This window comes from Rhinatrema bivittatum, chromosome 5 (genome assembly GCF_901001135.1).
Source record: "Rhinatrema bivittatum chromosome 5, aRhiBiv1.1, whole genome shotgun sequence".
NCBI lineage: Eukaryota > Metazoa > Chordata > Amphibia > Gymnophiona > Rhinatrematidae > Rhinatrema > Rhinatrema bivittatum.
In genome coordinates this window covers 72,886,854-72,907,025 of record NC_042619.1, presented here as the reverse complement: position 1 = coordinate 72,907,025, position 20,172 = coordinate 72,886,854, and the positions used below count along the sequence as shown (strand labels likewise).

The following is a 20,172-nucleotide window of genomic DNA, read 5'->3' as shown; positions in this document are numbered from 1 at the left end:
CCATGTAGAGTAGGTGTCACAAAGAATTTATTTCAAGCAACACTGAACTTAACAATAAACTTCAATAAAAATAATTAGAAGAGTTCTCAACATTCCAGCGACGAGCTTACGCTCTTGATTTGTTGTATTATATTAATTATCGCTGTTGCAGTGGCATATTGATTTCTTTTGGTCTGTTACAGTTTAGTAGCCACATTATGGAAGTTTGGAAACACACTTTTAGCTTCACAGAAGCACAAGTAGCCGATGTGTTAAAAGAAGAATCACAGTTATTGGATCCCAACATAATTAATCAGGAAACGGCTTGGGAAGAATATCTTAGGCTGTCAAAAAAAATGATCAGATCTGAACTTCACGGAACCACGCTAGTCGAGTATGTGAAACTCCAAATCATCCCTAGAGGTCTTCGAATGTTGAAAGATCCCATGCTGTTTAATGAGGATCCGGAATTCGTTAAAACCTGGTATGCTATACTTAACAAATGCTCCTTGGATCTGATGTTATTGATTATCACCAGATCCAAGGTAAGCACTAAAGAACTTACAGAACAAACAACTGTCATTTTGGAACAATTAAAAACAGATTCAACAGTCACTAACATAGAAGAAAAATTAACAGAATATCAAAATACATTAGAAGAATTCCGGACATCTATTAAAACAGTTAAAGTGTCCAAATTAAAGAGAGATCAAACGGATTATAAACTAGACAGGGTTTACCACTGGATGGGGCCGAAACAACCGACCAGGAAAGTGCGTTTCACTTTCTCATCGGATGAAAACTCAAGTAACACCGATGAAGGAGAAGAGCATTCAGGAGCAGTACCTGAAAGAACAGTTTCAACTGATCACTCAAGTACATCGGAGCAAAGCAATCGTTGGTCCAATCGGGGGAGAAGTAAGAAAACCAATAGAGGAGGAGCCTCGTCCACACGCCCGACACGCCAAAAGAAATGACATCAAGCGCAGGACGGAGAGGTAAATAAACCATCAACTTCGGTAGTTAATTTATCCTCCACCTCTTTAACAGACTCACAAATCTCACTTTTGGACCAAGGTCTTTCTTATGTTCCTTCTTCTAAACACTCAGCGTTTGATAGTCGCATTACCATACAGCGTTTTATACGCAAATTAAACCTGAGATTACTCTTTTTAGACAAAGATACAATGGAGAACGACCCCTCAGTAGTTAAACCCAAATCTCAGTGGATACCTCCGGGTCCGTCGGACCCACATATACAAACGTTTCAGGCTCTAATATTGAAGGATTTGTCGGACTATGAAGCTCATCCACACAGACGCCAGCACAATCTCACACCAGAGCAACAGGATGCATTGGTTAGCCTGAGTAGAATGACAGAAGTTGTTATAAAACCGGCTGACAAGGGGGGAGCCGTGGTCATACAGGATAAGTCTAAGTATATAGAAGATCTTATGGCCCATCTCAACGACCAAAAATATTATCGATCAGTCGATAGAGACCCTACCGAGTCTCTTAAAGAAAAAGTACTAGAAACAGTGGAACACAACATCAGGTTAACCAGTAAAGAAAAAGCGTATCTCACTGTGCCTTATCCTAGGAAACCAGTAATTTACTCGGTGCCCAAAATCCACAAGAGTCTATCAGCCCCCCCAATCAGACCCATAGTATCACAGAACGGGTCTGTTCTCGAACCAGTGGCAGATTTTATAGACAAATTTCTGCAACCTTTTGTGGTAAAATCCCCTTCATTCATCAAGGATACAGCCCATTTTTTGAGAAATCTAGAAGCTCTTCAAATACATTGGGAGTCTATTATCATGATCACTATGGACATAAATTCGTTATACACCAATATCCCTCAAAATAGAGCTCTAGAGATTTTGGAAGCAACTCTGAGTCAACGACCACCATCAGAAAGAGTTCAAACGGATCTACTGTTGGAGTTAGCAGAAACGGTGTTATATAATAACTACTTCTGGTTCGGAGACCATTGTTATCACCAGGTCCATGGTATACCCATGGGGTCCCCGTTAGCACCATCAGTCGCAAATCTTTACGTAGCTCATTTTGAGCACACTCAAGTCTATCCATCTACCTGGTGGCAGCACATAAAATGTTGGTACCGCTTCATAGACGACGTCTTCCTCATCTGGGATGGTCCTCAGCCTCAGTTACACATATTTTTAGAATGGATCAACACAGTTGATCCCAATTTACAGTTCACATCACAGTCCTCGAGAACAACCATTACGTTTTTGGATGTTCTAATTAGAATAGAACATGAGAGACTGTTCACAACTATACATCGTAAACCTACAGACCGTAATAATTTATTAAGGTTCTCCAGTCATCATTCTCATGGCTTTAAAATGGGCCTCCCAGTCAGTCAATATTTTAGAGCCAAACGCATATGCTCAACTAATAGGGATTTTGAAGCTCAAGCGGATATTCTAGCAAGTCGTTTCATGGCAAGAGGTTACCCCCAAAAAGCCATCACAGCAGCATATAAAAGAGCAAAGTACAGTGACCGTAATATGCTATTGCAGTACAAACCCAGCAAACAGGATATAAGGTTAACATGCGTGTTAAAGCAATCGGATGCATCAAATATCATTAAATCAGCCATTCGGCGACATTGGCACATATTGTCCATACACGATATATTTCAAGAACTGCCCACATTCGCTATGTCTCGGGGTCGCAACATAAGAGATCACACAGTACACGCATTGATTAATACCGCCAAACAAGCAGAAACATTAACAGGTCATCAACCATGTGGTAATTGTGCATGGTGTGGCCAAACCATCCAGGGTATAGAATGGGAAGATCCCGTTTCAGGATATAAAGTCTGGCGCAAACACAACACCAACTGTTTATCTAGCAATGTAATCTATGCTATTATTTGTCCGTGTCCACAGCTGTATATAGGGCGTACCTCGAGACCAGTCAAGGTGAGACTTGGTGAGCATAAGTCCAGATTTAATACAGCAAAACTGACGGCACCTATGGTTCAACATTTGACAGACAAGGGACATAAGATCGCTGAATTGAAATGGACGATCCTGGAACACCTTGTAACCCCGACTAGAGGCGGGGATGACAGGGCATTCCTTAATCATCGAGAGGCATTTTGGATCTTTACTTTAAACACTTCAGTTCCACGGGGAATGAATGACGTTTTGAACTGGAATTCTCTGTTATAACACATCAGCTACAATTTAGCGATATCTGTTATGGGCATCTATTTGCCATGGATCGCGATACTGAGGGTGTTTCCTGCGAGCTTATAGACCTAGTCCTCTGCTAGGTCGGAGAACATTTTTAGCCAGTACTACATCTGGCGTGATTACGTCAGTACACCAGCACACGGTCATTGGTCAATCTTAGCTCTTGCGCTGCCATACAAAAAGGGCCCAATACAACGCACAAATTACTCTTCCGGAGACGGAGTCAGAGCAACTCCGTCCTTGAGCCAAGACAGTTGGAGCATTTCTTAATGGAGTTCATCCAGACTCTGTAAAAAGTTGGTTACTACAACAACGTTTCTATGCCCCTGAAGAAAGACAATTCGTCTGAAACACGGATCGGCTGTGTCGGGACCATCGTTCAAATTTCGACAACACAACCAACTGACATCTTAAAGGGAAGTCTGAATTTCACTCGTTTAAAGTTTATAATTTTGCTTCATATATACAACAGAATACTTGGCATCAAATACCGTCAAGGTATATAAATTTAAACTATTAGGTGCTCATTACACGGAAGAGGTTCACAGAGGTGAAGTAATTTCTAAAAAAAATGTTTTAAAAAAAACGCACATTGGAGGCGGGGGATCGTTAATGATTATAATACCACACACTCGTGGTGCGGAGACACCTACGAATTTATATGAAACTTCCCTCCAATTCCTTTATATTTATATTTATAAATTTATTAATTCACTATAGAAAGTAAAAATATAAACATACATCCATGTAGTTAAGGTCAGAGGCAGGCAGTGAACTAGAGAGGTCAATGTCTAGGCAAGGGTCAGTGATGGGAGGCAGGTGAGAATGGTCAATATCCAGGCAAGGGTCAGAGGTAGGCTGAAGGCAAGAATACTCAGGGTCCAGGCTAGGGTCAAATCCAGGAGTCAGTCCAAGGGCAAGTAAGGCAATGTGAGAGACTATCATGGAGTGGCAGGAAGGAAAGCTAGGCTGGATTAGACAGGGCTGGAGGGACGAGGCAGGCACAGAAAGACGATCAGGCTATGGCTCACGGCAGAAGTAACAATTCACTCTACAAACAATATGCAGGCAACCCGTTGCTGAGGTGAAAGGAGGAGTCCTGGGAAGCCCTTTATAGGGTTGAAGCAACGGCCAAGTTCCTGCCATGGGCTCTTTAAATGTGGCTCAGTCCGGCATGCGCCATCTAGAGAATCTCTGAAGGGGTGTGATGATGGCGGTGTCCTGCCATGGAGCAATTGCCCGGTGGTGTCCCCCTGCAAGGGAGAGCGACCAGCAGGTCAGTAGGTGTTGGGTGAGAGCCGTGGCTTGAGGGGCCTACTCGCGTGCTACGAAACGTATCAGCTGGAGCTTATATTGAGATGCAGGTATGCAGGAACACAAGATGCTGATCTCTATTATAAGACTGGAGACACTGCAGCTATTTGCCATCATTGAGATACCATGAAGTAGGAAAATCGATGAATGAGCCATAGAATATCTTTCTTTGATATTGGAAACACCAATGAGAATGGCAGGAGCAGACAAATGTGGGAAATCATTAATGCTATGGTTGACTTTTGGTGACTAGCCAGCAATTTCTGTGGGCGTGGTGACTCCAGAGTAAATTCTACTCTTGGATTTTAGCCTATATGTTCTCTGCCATGCAGTCTAGTCTGTGTGGTTGTCCATCTTTGTTCCAAGTGGGAAGGTCCAAAAAAACAAACCGGAAACTGATCCAGTATTGCAGTAGCGACCAAGACAAGAGGATCAGTGAACACCAGGAGTTCTTTATTCTGCACAAAACATCGTAAAAAGCCTGACTCAGGCCGAGTTTCGCTCTTTGAACTTCTTCAGGGGCTAACAGAACAAAACAAATATAATCACATATAAAAACATAAATGTGAATAAAAACATACACACCAAACATAGATAACGAAATTATATAAAATATATGAAATAAAAAACAGACATAATTATTGACACTAGACAACACTTAATGACAAAAATATTGTAACATGGTCTAATCAATTAACTTAAATTGCTAAAAAGACATCTCTCCTTATATTAAAGTATCTTTGTTTAAAAAATGATAATAAAATATGTATGATTCCATACATGCCTATATCTGTATCCATATATAAATCCATATATAATTATTAATCCATATATAATTAAACTATGACATACCTATTATGTGAAATGCCGGTGGTTTGTCTCCATACAGCAGTTCAGCCTCTTTAGAAATATTTAAACAATTGCCTTCAAGACAAACAGTAAGGAAAATTGTAACAAATTAAAACCACTTAATGAAACAAAGTAACACATCTTGAAACAATGTATCACATGGATGTCTGTCTAAAGTTGATAAAGCAGTGCACTAAAACAGCCTCTAAAACATTGAAAAAAAAAAAAAACGGACCGACAAATTAAGGTGCTGACATGCAGACAGAGAATTAATGTAAAACAAAGGTTACTAAAACTCAAAAGTGAAGACATAAAATATATAAACAATTAAAACTACTGTGTCTTCATAAAAAATGTTATACAGAGTGACTAAAAAGAAATTAAAACCGTTGCTTGAGCCATAACAACGCCGTCATGCTGAATTTTAAATGCTAGTGCACTAAAAATCCAACATAAAAGATAACTTAAAAAAATATAAATATGGCATAAAGGACTATACATTGAGCCAGACCATTTATAAATAGAAGCATGAAAAACTGTTCTAAGTGTCTGAACATTTCTGGGGAGCTGGCAGATATAGACAAAAAGGATGATTCTATGGGAGTTTTTCTTCAGTGATGGCAGACAGAGGTGGAAGATGAATATAGAACTGACTTTATAAAGTGGACTGTTCTATATTTACATACTAGCTTTTGGTAGAGAGAGGATCTTTATGCTCTGGTGTATTACATGACAATTCCCATCAACATAACACTAAGAATGAAGCAGAAAAGTGAATGATTTCTGTATTTACTGTTGATATTTGTGAATATTTCCTTCCCTGATCCCTTCCTTCTGTTTAGGGTATTAGAGCTAGCAGCTTCCAATGAAATAATTTTGTAATTATAAGCACTGCCTCACTTAAATTCATCAGGAAGCAGAATCGCTTGAATTAGTTTGTGATTCTGTCATGCTGAAACCTGTGGGAGCGAACCTTTTTATAACCCTTGAACTGATTCATTTAAACTTGGCACCATTAGCTACAAGAGGTTACTTCTTTTTGTGCCCGAGGAGGACTCTCTACACCGCTGTCCATAATTTGCAATGTATTGTATCATTTTCTATTTTGCTTTTTTCTTAGCGAGGGAAGGGTAGGAGTTGAAATTGTCTCGAAGACGTAGCTGTCCTGTAATTCACATGGCCAGTCCATTTCTGTTTGACAAAATTTGCCCACCTGAAAGTGGTGGTATTTTCTGTTGCCACTCACAGGGCCTGATTTGTTAAAGTGTTTTTTCCCCATTCTGTGTTTGTAGAGGGAAAAAAAAAGATTAGTAAAGTAGGCCCTTCGTGGGGGGAAAAAAAAATCCCTAATTACAAATAATCTTTGAACACTGCGTGTAATTTTTGATCCTTAGGATACTGAAGACGAGTGGGTTGAGTCTGCTCCTTCACAGACACACAGCGCGGAAAAGGCTTGGAAAGTGAAAGAGCCACAGCAACCAGACACAGCAGACAGTGCTTCAGATAATAAGGTAAGGCTCATTCTGAAATCAACAGAGCCAAGGACCGCGAAAAGAACATTGTCAGGAGAAATGACAAATGTGTTAGAATTTAAAAGACCTGAAAACAGACACCAGAAAATGTGATTGATTATTTAGCTTTAGAGTTGATTTTTTTTTTCTCCTTGTTGTGTTCTATTGGCAAAGCCTTCACCAGTCCAGTCCACGTGTGATAGATTATCTAGATCATTATCTGTAGTGTGACGTTGCACTTGTTGGCTTAGTTATTGATAATTGGTACCCCATCGTACTGTGCCCCAAAATAAAATATGAATGCAGATGGGACATTGACGCAACTTAGGATCTGAATATTCTGGAGCGTTTCTTACATGATGCACAAGATTCGACCTTGCTGCTGCCACGAGCCACAGCTGGAGGAGATACATAGGGGTACATTTTAAAAAAAACAACGCGCGCTCATACTTTTCTTCGCGCGATTTCAATAGATACGTGCATAGCCGCGCGTATCCATTAAAATCCGGGGTTGGCGCGCGCGCGCAAGGCTGCCCAAAATTGGCAGCCTGCGCGCGCCAAGCTGCGCAGCCTGCCTCCGTTCCCTCCGAGGCCGCTCCGAAATCGGAGCGGCCTCGGAGAGAACTTTCCTTTGGCCTCCCTCCACCTTCCCCTCCCTTCCCCTACCTAACCACCCCCCCCCCGGCCCTATCTAAACCCCCCCTACCTTTGTTGTACAAGTTACGTCTGCTCGAAGCAGGCGTAACTTGCGCGCGTTGGGCCGGCCGCCGGTGCGTCAAGGTCCGGTCCGGGGGCTGGTCCGGAGGCCGCGGCCACGCCCCCGGAACACCCCCGATGATGCGCGGGCCGTGACACGCCCTCCGACACCCCCCCCCAGAACGCCCCTGATGACGCGCCAACCGCGACACGCCCCGCGGAGCACCCCCCCCCCCTAGGAAAGCCCCGGGACTTACGTGCGTCCTGGGGCTTGTGCGCGCCGCCGAGCCTACTCAACATAGGCTTGGAGCGCGCAGGGGGAGTTTGGGACAGGTTTTTGGGGGGTACGCGCGTATCTTACGTGCGTACCCCTTTGAAAATCTGGCCCATAGTGAATTCCGCACACAATTGCACGGAGTCTTTTGTATTTGGTCCTCCAATAATACTTTTGAAATATTTACTTTTGTTGGTAGATTTCAGTGACAGACATAAAGTTAAGGCTTCTCCCTCTGGTGACAGTAACTCAATTAGCTGGCTTTGAATTGTAGAGCTGTTCCTGCGCTAATGAAATCAGAATATGCAATGATTTGTTCTGGTAAGCCACTGAGTGAATGAGCAGGTTAGTGGCATTGCTTGTGATTTACATAGACATTGACTTTTTCTTGCCAGCATGTTTCAGAGCTGTTCCCTGCGTAGAAACATTTTCATGTTGCCATCTGCACACAGGAGGATGCCAGGTCCCAGTGTTTCTCTTGTCTACCAGTTGAACAGATGCAAAATGTCTTTTTCTAAGAATAAATGCTTTCATTGGGTGTAGCATTGCCACAAACCAAATCGCCTTGGGAGAACACATTTCTGATGCAAAGCAAAAGTATTCTGTTGTATTTTACACTTTCCCTATAAAATCTTTATAAAAAACCTCTAGAATAAGTATAAAACATTTTTTTTTCTGCTGTCTACAGATTCTTAAACATTTTCTATGAGCTTACAGAGTTGAAATAGCAGATCAAACATTTGCTGCACGTTTTGTTTTTTTTTAGAACAGGCAATCAATTTATTAGGATTATGGAGTAAGTATTGTGTCTTTCTCTGGTGGCAATATCATATATGTTAATGGAAGACACACAGATACAGAAGGGACTTTATTAGTCTCCATCCAGTTCTTAGTGAAAAGCTGTCCACATTACAAAATCAGCCTCCATTGCAGTTGGCATCAGCTGGCACCTTGGATGGTTCTCATAGGCAGACCAAGATTGCTGACGTAAGTCCAGTAAATCAACCTGTCATCCATGAATATAGGGTTGATACATGTGGGGAGCTTTGGTCCCTTCCTCTCCTCTGTCTGTTTTCACTCCCTGGGTTCTCTTTTTTTTCTTCTTTGGGCTTTTTGTATCATTCTTTTCCCAGTGACTCTTAAATTGTACTTTTTCACTAACGCTTCTTCTCTCTCTTCCTAAATCTGTCTGCTGCTCTGCCGTATTGACCTGGATGCACTTTCTGGATTCCTCTCCATCCTCTCAATCTCTCTCTCCATATCAGACTTTGTCCAGTGTTTTGGGTTACTCATCTCTCTCCCTCCATCCTTGCATTAATTCTTTGTGCACTTCTCTCCACTAACAGATGGCTTAAAGTATGTAAAATACACTCCTTTCTACCTCTGGATATTTACTTACTCTGCTTTATGCTGTTCTTTTCTCCCAGCTACAGTATTGAAACGGCCTTCTCACTGGTCTCCCAGACATGTCACTCCATCTGCTTCATCTCTTACAAACCTCAGCAGCTTATTTACTCTTCTATATTCACACATCACTCCTTTGTTCCACACGCCTCATTGGGTTCCCATTAAATAATGAATAATGGTCAAACTATTAATCTTTGTGTAAATATATTCATAGACTCACTTCTAATGAATTTTCCTCTCTCCTTCCCTGTTATTGACCCTGTTATACCCTGTGTTCTGAGTTGCAGGATGCTTTGTTTTTATACTTTTTCTCTTCTGGAACCTTCCCTGTAGATCGAACTCCCCTACCCCTGGTTGTCCAGGATGCTGTCACCTCCTTTCTTGTTCACTTGCTCACTATCTTCTCATCACAATTAAAAACTCATTTTTTCCAACTTGCCTATCCTAACTTTAACTCTTCTGCTTCTAATTGTGTTGTCATGTAATTTTCTACTGTTGTGTTCTGTGTACTCACATTAAGTAAGGTGCCCTGGTCAGGCACCATATAAAACCAACATAATAAATGAATCGTACCTGTCAGTTGATCTTTTCAAACTGAATTTAAACTTATCTTCCAGTTTGTTTTTTCCCCCTTTATTTAATATTCAGATTCATTATACACATTTCTGTCAACCATAATATAGGCAGCCATAACTATCTGTCTGTCTTTCTTTCTTTCATGCTCTTCTCCAGAGCCAGTAACAGACAGACTTTGGAAATGAAAGGCTGCAGCTTTATTTTCAGCAAACATTGGATACCCAAGCCATAAACCAATCTCTGACCCTCAGCTGCCTGCCATGTTAAGTAGGCAGTCTAAATGTGTATCCTGCCATGCCCGCTGTGTTGGTAGCTAGGCCCTCTGCAGTAATTCAGGGTTCTGCCTTGTTTCCAAATTAGGATGCCATTCCGAATGCACGTCCCTTCAGATCCTGCTGAGATCTAAACAGGGATGCCCTCAAGCCGTTGTGGCTGTGCTAAGCACACACCCATTAGGTTCCCACTGAGGGTCTAGGTTAGGATACCCACTGCCTGTGCATGTCATGGACTTCTGCCATGCTCCCAGCTAGGATATCCTCTCCCAGCATGACTGCATCCAGTGCATGCTCCTCTGAGTGGTGACTAGCGCCAAGTAGAATGTCCTCAAATGGTCATGGCTGGACCCAGCACATGCCCATCATACTCCTGCTTGAGCACTCAGCAAACATCCCAGAGCACCCATCATCTCTCCAAGTTAGGATGCTCTCCTACTGACATGGCTGCACCCAGCTCATGCCCCACAACTGCCTGCATGCTGGTTGCCATAGCACCACCTAAATATCACATGCTTACTTAGAGATGGCCCCTTCCCATTGGAAGAAGATGCTGAGCTTCACTATACTTGTTTGACCCCATTTTGGTTTGGGTACCCGCCGCAGGACTTGGGGTAGTTACAGACTTACATCGGTGTCATTCATGAAAATATATACTGCGACTAGTTTAAAAAAAAAAAAAAAGGCTTCCAAATCTCCTTGTATATCTGGTTCTGTCTGTTGTTCAAGAGGTATACTACATTAGGATATAGTCCTGTGCTCACAGACAAAGCCCAGATGGGCTCACATTAATGCAAACCACTTGGTCTGGGAGTTACCCATGTCAGCCCATGACTCGTTCAATGTCGATGAGGACAAAGAAGAAATGCCTTTTCCCCCAAGCACATTCCACATATTTGCATCTGGTGAACTTGCCTTACCTCTGCAATGTTAAGATGGCTCCCTTGAGCTATGCATTTGTCCTTCCAGATGCCAGCAAACTGGAGCTGATGATTTGCTCAGAAGTCTGCAAGCTGCATAGAATCCTCCAATGGTGTTGCCCAGTGCGAAGATTACTGCTTGAAACAAGAGAGGGCCAACAATACCGTTCAGTACTTGTTATTTACGTTGCCTGTGCCATATGCACAGTTTAGCCATATGCAGTGAAAAAATAGATTGAGCAATTCTGGTGCCCTGGTGGATTTTGCTGGTTGATAACCTTGAAAATGTCCTGGGATACGACAGCGGAAGTAAGGGCCTGGCAGGTTGTCAGCCTGGAAATGTAAAACACAACTCCGGCAGGTTCAAGTCGGCATTTATTTTCAAAGCAGCTAAATATTTGGTTAACTTCACCTCTAACAAGCGTAAGCTCCCTTTATGCTTGAAGCGCAGCAGGTTCCAGTCCTTAACAGTTCAGACTTTAAGCAGGAAGATCCCATGCAGGTCTAGGTCCAGGCAGGGGCAGAATGCATGGATCCTCTGTACAGTTCACAAGCCTTAAGTTGCTGGAATAATATATTGTTCCCAGTAATCCCCTTGTGAGCCACTGGGTGCCAGTCTGGTTTCTCGGGATTGTGGCCGCAGGTCTGGGCTTCAGACTGTATACAATCCCCTCTGGGTTTTTCTGCTGCAGTTCTTTCAAGCTGGACTGTAGCGCAAAGGCAAAGCTCCCGCCTTCCCAAACCAGTATTCTGCCAGTTCAAAGTAAGCCAGAGCTTTAGTTTGCCCTGATGGCATCTATTGACTGCATAGAGTCTCAGAACTGGAACCCCACAGTGGTGCATCCTCACTTTACCAAGGGAAGGTCATGCAGATGCAAGGTTGAGGCACCACCTCCAAATCCTCAAGGCACGCACCACCTCCAAATCCTCAAGGCACGCACCGCCAGAGCAACGCTCCAAAGTAAATGAGCATGGGAGGTAGGTCGGAGATTTTATTTATTTATTTATGAGCTTTTGATATACCAATATTCGTGAGACACATCATACCGGTTTACAATCAACTCAAGAAGAAAGGAAAATTACAAATAACAGGGCGGGGGAAGGGGAGCAGTCAAGAAAAAGGGAGAGAGGGGCCGGATGAAACACAGGCGCAAAGGGAGCGAGAACAGCAGAGGAAGGAGAGAGTGAGATAAAAACATAAATAGGAACTGTAATAACAGTATAAACTTAATTATAACATTTCAATGAAATACAGAATCAACATTTCCATGAGATAGAGCAGTACGGAAGGTGGGAGGGAGCAAGTCTGTTTTATGTTTGATTTGCATCAGGGTAGGCCTCCAAGAAGAGCCATGTTTTGATGCCTTTTTTGAAGTTGAGTAAAGAAGGTTCAAGATGGAGAAAAGTAGGGAGAGAGTTCCAAAGGGTGGGGCCAACGATGGTAAACGCTCTTTCTCTGGTGAGGGAGAGGTGTGCTGTTTTGAGGGGTGGGGTGTGGAGGGTGCCAGCGAGGTTAGCTCTAGTAGGGCGATTAGAGGCACGGAAACGTGGCATTTCCTTGAGCCATGCTGGGTTGTTTTTATAGAGCACATTGTGAAGGATGGTGAGTGTTTTGTATTGTATACGGAAAGGGATGGGAAGCCAGTGCAGGTCTTTTAAAATGGGGGTGTTGTGTTCTCTTTTGCGGGTGCTGGTGATGATTCTATATAAGGCCATATTAGCAGGACAGGTGTCCTGAAAAGGGTCCAGAGATCTGCTTTGTGCGGCACAGGGTCAAGAAAGCTGATTGCCTTGACTAGCTTGTCTCCCTCACTCTTTCCCTTCTCCCTCTGGCCATTTGATCCTGAGCAGGAATTTCCCATCTGAGGTTTAAATAACAAAGGAACTGGAGAAGGGAATATGGGGACTTGCTGGAGCACAGGCATCTTGCTAATATTGGCTCTTGCATGAAGTCTCAGGACCTCTCATTTACCGTATTTTTCGCTCCATGAGATGCACCTGACCATAAGATGCACCTAGGATTCAGAGGGGGAAAATTAAAAAAAAAATAAAAATTTGTGCTAAACCGGCTCTGTCCCTGGGCGTCTGTGCATCTTATGGAGCAAATTAAGGGACTGCATAACATTTTTTTTCTCCGCATTTTGTTTTCGGGTCTGGGGAGAGCCATTTCGGTCCATTCCCCAGATCAGAAAACTTTTGTCTTTCTATTTCTGTGGGGAAACCCCCCCAAACCCTCCCCATCCCAACCCTTTAAATTAACTAACAACCCCCCACCCTCCTGATCCCCCCCAAGACCTGCCAAATAATTAAATACAAACCCCCACCCTCCTGACCCCCCCCAAGACCTGCCAAATTAATTGAATACAACCCCACCCTCCTGACCCCTCCCCAAGATCTGCCAAATTAATTTACTACAACCCCCCACTCTCCTGACCACCCCCCAAGACCTGCCAAAAGTCTCTGGTGGTCCAGCGGAGGTCTGGGAGTGATCTCCTGGACTTGGGCCGTCGGTTGCCAGCAATCAAAATGGCGCCGATGGCCCTTTGCCCTTACTATGTCACTGGCAGCGGTAGCTCCTGTGACATAGTAAGGGCAAAAGGCCGTTGGCTGCCAGTAATCAAAATGGCGCCGACGGCCCTTTGATTACGGCGCCATTTTGATTACTGGCAGCTGGCGGCCCAAGTCCAGGAGATCGCTCCCGGACCGCTCCTGGACCCCCACTGGACCACTAGGGACTTTTGGCTGGTCTTGGGGGGGTCAGGAGGGTGGGGGGTTGTAGTAAATTACTTTGGCAGGTCGGGGGGGGGGGGTTTGTTATATTTTTAATTTTTTTTTTTATATTCGCTCCATAAGACGCACAGACATTTCCCCCCCCACTTTTGGGGGGAAAAAAGTGTGTCTTATGGAGCGAAAAATACGGTAGTTACATTTTGCTTGTTTGCATACAAAAATGATTAAACTGTTTAGAAATAATTTGTGTATATATTCTTTTGACAAACTAAAGTGGCAATGGCAAGACAGTTTTTACTCTGTTAGCTCTGCTGGAAAACTAATTATTTTTGCAATTGTAAAACATTTTATTACTTTATAATTAGAGAAGCTTTTCTGCCTACAGTTCTGTTTTTATGACCTAACCATGATCTACAGTCACCTCCGAGGAATACATTTAGAAAATAATCAGTACAATAGATAAGAAAATATATTTGGTTTGCTCTTTTATATATTTTATAAGATGCAAAAGATATTAAGGCATCCCTGACATTTGTGAGTAATGAGCCATTACGACAAGAGCTCTCTACTAAGTCTGATTTAACTTCTGTCAGTATAGTATATGCTTGACATAAAGTTACTCATATTTAAATATTTTATAATACATTGTACTGTGCAGGAAAAATTATATAATAACTTTTAGGGCATCAGTCATATGTATGGTTGTTTTTATTTAAGGACATCCAACTAATTGCTCTCTCTCATATGGCAGAAAGTGTTATGGAAGATTCATATTGAGATGTCAGCTTCTAAATTAATTTCCAAGTGTTTCTAAAAGTATACCAGCTGCTATTCAAAAGACTTAGGTCTCTAACTTAAGAAGTTGGGGGTTCGGTCTGACAAATTAAAAATGTTTCCCAAGTTCCTAAATTTAGGCACCTAAAATGTGGGCAGGGCCTGATTGGGGGAACAAAGGTACTTGTTGCTGATTTCCAGCGCTAGGAACCTAAAGCTAGGCATGTTTTTAGTGAACTTAGGGGGCCAAGCTTTTTTTTTTTTTTTAAATATTGGCCTCATCGTGTTTCAGTACATGATGAATGGATTATACCAAGATAAATATGAATTACTTATAACATAGGCAACCATGACTTTCCCTGCTCTCTCATCACCTTATATTTCTTCTGAAACCCAGTGAACACTCAACACAAAAAAGATTTGGATCAAACTGACTGCAGCTTTATGAATCCAACACCTATTCTGAAGAAAGAAGAGTGATACGTGGAATTCCTCAGGGATTGTTCTGGGATTGGTTCGGTTCAGTATCTTTGTGAGCGATATTGTGGAGGGATTAGAAGTTAAAATTTGTCTTTTTGTAGATGACACCCAAGAGCCGCGGCAGAGTGGACACATCGGAAGGAGCGGAAAAGAATGAGACGTGACCTAGAACAACTGGAGAAGATGTTGAAGGCTTGGCAGTTGGGATTCAATGCCAAGACGTGCAGAGTCACGCATTTGGGGCATAGCAATCCAAAGGAGTTGTATGTGTTGGTGGGGGGGACGGGGGACTTATGTGCGTGAACTCTGAGAGAGACCTTGGGGTGAATGGTGTCTGATGATCCGAAGGTGGCAAAGCAATGGGACAAGGTGGTGGCTAAGGCCAGAGGGATGCTGGGCTGCTTTGAAAGAGGCATAACCTGCAGGAAAAAGGAGGTGGTAATGCCATTTTACAGATCCTTGGTGAGGCCTCACCTGGAATACCGTATTCGGTTCTGTAGACCTCCTCTCAAAAAGGATAGGGACAGAATGGAAGCGGCCCGGAGAAAAGCGACCAGAAATGGTGTGGGCAGGGCCAGTGCTTCCATTAGGTAAACTAGGTGGTCACCTAAAGCGCCACAATTTTTGGGGTAGGCAAAATCCTACCAGCGCAAGGCGCAGAAGGGGGAATGCCAAAATTGCCAAAGAAGGGAGCGCTGTGCTGGAGCTGCCACTAATACTTACGTTGGTGGTTGAGGGTGCATGACCGAAGATTTTGCCTAGGACTCCAGATACTCTTGCACTGGCCCTGGGTGTGGGATCTGAACGGAAAGCAATATGAAATGAGACTGAAGTGCCTTAATATACCCAGAAGAGAGATGATCGAAATCCTCTAATACCTTAAAGGAATTACTGATGTGCAAAAAAAATCAAATCTTTTCCAATGCAAAGGAGGCTATGAAACTCCAAGACGGAAGCCTCAAAAACAATGTCAGAAAATATCCCTTCAGGGAAAGGGTAGCGGATGCATGGATTGCCCTCCTGGAAAAGGCGGTGAGGACGAGAACGCTAATGGAATGTGAAAGGGCGTGGGACAAACACAGAGGATCCCTGATGACTTGAGAAAGGAAATGAAGAAATGGAAAAACTTTACTATTCCATCTAAAATTTACATTTCTGCTTGGGGGGGGGGGGGGTATCCTGCACAGAGTGGTAGTTGCTATTATCCTTAACAGAAGACTTGGGGTAGCCTGCATGGCGTGACAGTCGCTATTACCCTTTAAAAAAAAAAAAAAAATTAAACAATTTTCTGGGCAGACTAAGATGGACCAGTTTGGTCTTTATCTGCCGTCATTCACTGTGCTACTGCGTTATTAACTGGTACCTGAGCCAATGAATTAAACGTCTGTAGCATCTAACTACCCACCGTGTTCCTAGCAAGGCAGTCCAATGCTATCTATAATGCACACATTCTGGAACCCTTGCTGTGTTTCTTAGCAAGATTGTTCCTGCCTAGCTGCTCGAGGGAAGGGGGAGCCTCCCTCTTCCTCACTATTGAGGGGTGCCCATCATTTCTCAGTCTGCATAAGATCCTATTCTTCCCCTCTGCTTAGGTACCACCCCCCCCCCCCCCCCCCAAGCTGCGACAAACAAGTCACGGATTTCTATACAATATGTCAAACAATGAACTACTTAACTCAGTATTGTAACTCCCTGTTAACATGACACACATGTAAGGGCGGGCACTGGCACAAGTCCTGCCTCTTATATCCTGCTTGGATTCCCCTCTCCCACTGGGAGCAGAGAGGACAAAGGACCAGTTCTGCGAAAGACAGGTTTTGGGGTGCAGGGAGCATGGCGTCATGTTGGGTGTGGCGCCTGTGTATCCTGCCCAAGGCCGTATTATTGGCATTCTGAGGTAAAAGTTAATATAAATTACTCAGGTCTTCCATGGTATAAATAATGTGCTAGGCAGAGAATATAATGTTGCTGAAAATAGTTTTGCAGTTGTTTTTATTTTATTTTTTTTCATTTGGGACACCTAAGATGGTGAGTTGAATGAAGTCCATTGCTTGGATTTACTCTGGGTATAATATGATCATAAGAAAACTAGGAACATTTAGAAAGCAGAAACCAAAACGCTTAGTACCATCATGTTAACACAGGTAGAAAGTTTGTCTGGTCAACTAAAATTGGCATGTTTGTATAGCATATTGACATCAATTTCAGCTTGTCGTGAAATACTGGATTGTGAAAGAGTCAAAGCTTAGGCTTTAATTATAAAGATGACCTCAAGAATAGTTGTGTTACACTGGAGGAATTACTTGATTCCACATTTCTCATAGACATTTCAGCATGGAAGCAGAGAAATAGATTGCAGATAAAGACAGTTAGGTTCATCTAGTTTTCCTACCTACCGCACTGTGGTAGACCTTGCGTGATCTCTGACATCACCTAGCTTGCTCATCATTTATAGAGCCTTTGCGCCTGCCCTATGCCTTATTGAATCCCAATACTGATTTTGCCCCATGACTTCTGAGGGGAAAGGGGAAGGTCAGAGCTCCACTCCCAGCAACCATACTACCTGAGCTTGGAGAGAAAAGGTGTACAGGGGAAGTCAGAGGAGACTGTAGATGGGGGGAATGTAGTGTCTGTGTAGAGCATTTTGGAGGAACTGAAGGGAGTCTTGGAAAGCTGAAAAAATGTTGGATAAGACTACAGGCCTGGTAAAATGAAAAGAAGAATGTGGTGGGTACAGGCGGGCTGGAGATTAGCTGGGTCTGCTGGTTAGAGAGACGAAGAGTCATCGGCCATTGCCCTTGGTGAGATTCATGTTTGCATGTGTGTTGCCTTTATGCTTTAAGTTAGGAAACAGGGTCCATCCTGGAGCAAGGGGACTGTGGTGCATAAAGAGAGCCCCAGGCTGGGGGGGGGAACTCTGAAGCCTGTCTTTTCATGAATGCTTTCCTGAGATAACAGCTGGGAGATGCCTGGCACTGGCACCTGAATGACCCTATCATGCTACCCCTCACTTGTGATGTCGTCCTCTGGATCCCTGGAGTCTTTTGATTGCTGGATGTAGCTTCTTTCCAGGGTCTGTGCCTCATCTAAACCTAGTATTGTGTTCCTTTCCCCAGTCTCAGTATTGTTTTTAGGATGCAACCCTGGTCTGATTTTGAAGTCCTTGTTGACCAGTGGGCTGCTGTTAAAATTGACCACTGAAGTTCTTTGTAGTATAATTGTTTTAAAGCATTTTGTAGGCCGACTGCGGACATTAAAATGTTAATATGCTTTGCCCATAAAAGTGGATGCAGTCTAAGTTCTTTTTCAGTTATACCTGTTTTATTGGTCATTTATTTTAGAGGGATCAGTGGATGACCTTAGACTTCATGTCCATCAAAACCACATCTGCAGCATCAGTCAAAGCGGAAAAGCAGAAGTTAAAATTTTTGGAGCAAGAGAAAGCTGACTTGCTGGAACAGGTGAGGAAATGTATACCATAACCTTTCAAATTTCTACCCCAAAATCCTTCACATCATTTTTATTACTGCATTGTTGCACAATTTGTAAAATGTTTCAAGACATGTTATACTCGTCTATTTAATCCATTTCATAAAGCGTACATGATAATATGACTTCGTCTGTAGAGATAACACTTTGCAAAATATATTTATATGATTACAATGTCCCAGTCTCAAAAAGCTTTCAGTTTTAAACTGAGCACTAGAAAGTTATATAACTTGCTTTAGCAAGACTGGAGATCACCAGACACAAAGCCTTCTCAGATGTTGGCCCTCGCTCTTAGAATGGCTTACCAGAGGCACTCCATACTGCTCCTATGTTTGCTTCTTTTAAAAAGGCATTAAAAACTCATTTTATTTGGGTGTGCTTTTCAGTAATAGTGGGGATTTACCGTATTTTTCGCTCCATAAGAAGCACCTGACCATAAGACGCATCTAGGATTCAGAGGGGGAAAAGTAAAAAAAAAAAAAATGGCGTGCGTCTTACGGAGCAAATTAGGGGAGTGCATAAAATTTTTTTTTGTCCCCATATCATTTTCGGGTCTGGGGAGAGAGCTATTTTGGTCCAATCCCCAGATCAGAAAACTTTTATTGTTCTCTTTCTGTGGGAACCCCCCCCGCGCATCCCAACCCTTTAAATGTAATTAACTACAACCCCCCACTCTCCTGACCCCACCAAGACCTGCCAAAAGTCCCTGGTGGTCCAGCGGGGGTCCTGGAGCGATCTCCTGCACTTGGGCCTTCGGCTGCCAGTAATCAAAATGGCGCCGATGGCCCTTTGCCCTTACTATGTCACAGGGGCTACCGGTGCCATTGGTCGGCCCCTGTCACATAGTAAGGGCAAAGGGCCATCGGCGCCATTTTGATTACTGGCAGCCGAAGGCCCAAGTGCAGGAGATTGCTCCCGGACCCCCGCTGGACCACCAGGGACTTTTGGTAGGTCTTGGGGGGGTGGGGGGTTGTAGTTATTTGTTTTTTTTTATATTCGCTCCATAAGACGCACAGACATTTTCCCCCCACTTTTGGGGAAAAAAAAGTGCATCTTATGGAGCGAAAAATATAACTTCTTGACAAGTGTGTGGCTTTTTATTTAATCGATTGTCTTTATTTTTTAATGTGTATTATTTTTATTTTTAATTGTCACAAAGTTTATGCATGTTACCTATGTAAATATCCGTGAACTATAGAGGTACATGTGGTTTAGCAATTTTTTAAAATAAATAAATAAACATTGTGAACAATGGATGGTGGAATCGATCCTGCAACTTTATGCTTGCATGTTACAAGTCTTGTTCTGTTGCCTACTAATGGAGCTAACATTGATCTTTCTAGATATATCAGATGCCTTTGACATGGTGAGCCATTCTTTCTTGCTCAGCTGGTTGTCTGTTCTTTGGGCTGTGGAACAGTCTGTAATTGGTTTGCCTCTTTTGTGTCTCGATAGATGCAGTGAGTCCAGATTTGGGGACAGGGTGTCAACTTGACAAAAGGTGATGAGGGCCTGCTCTGTCCTCTTGTTTAATGTTTATTTGGAGCCACTTTGTCTTATGGAAAACCTAGGCTTGTCCTGTAAAATGTATACAGATGAGATACAGCTCTGTTTTCCAGTACAGAGTTGTTTGACTGAAACTACAGAATTTATAGGGTGGTATTTAGG

The 20,172-nt window shown here is 43.0% G+C and overlaps 1 protein-coding gene across 4 annotated transcripts in view; it reads left to right on the top strand.

Moving 5' to 3' along the window:
* The window catches only part of CWF19L2 (CWF19 like cell cycle control factor 2), a 664,038-nt gene that overhangs the window by 106,626 nt on the left and 537,240 nt on the right, over nucleotides 1–20,172 (top strand). For all 4 annotated transcript variants that reach the window (XM_029602446.1, XM_029602444.1, XM_029602447.1 and 1 more), the window contains exons 5-6: nucleotides 6,770–6,886; nucleotides 18,357–18,476. In XM_029602446.1, the coding sequence (XP_029458306.1) occupies nucleotides 6,770–6,886; nucleotides 18,357–18,476 (237 nt within the window). The remainder of the gene's footprint in view (nucleotides 1–6,769; nucleotides 6,887–18,356; nucleotides 18,477–20,172) is intronic.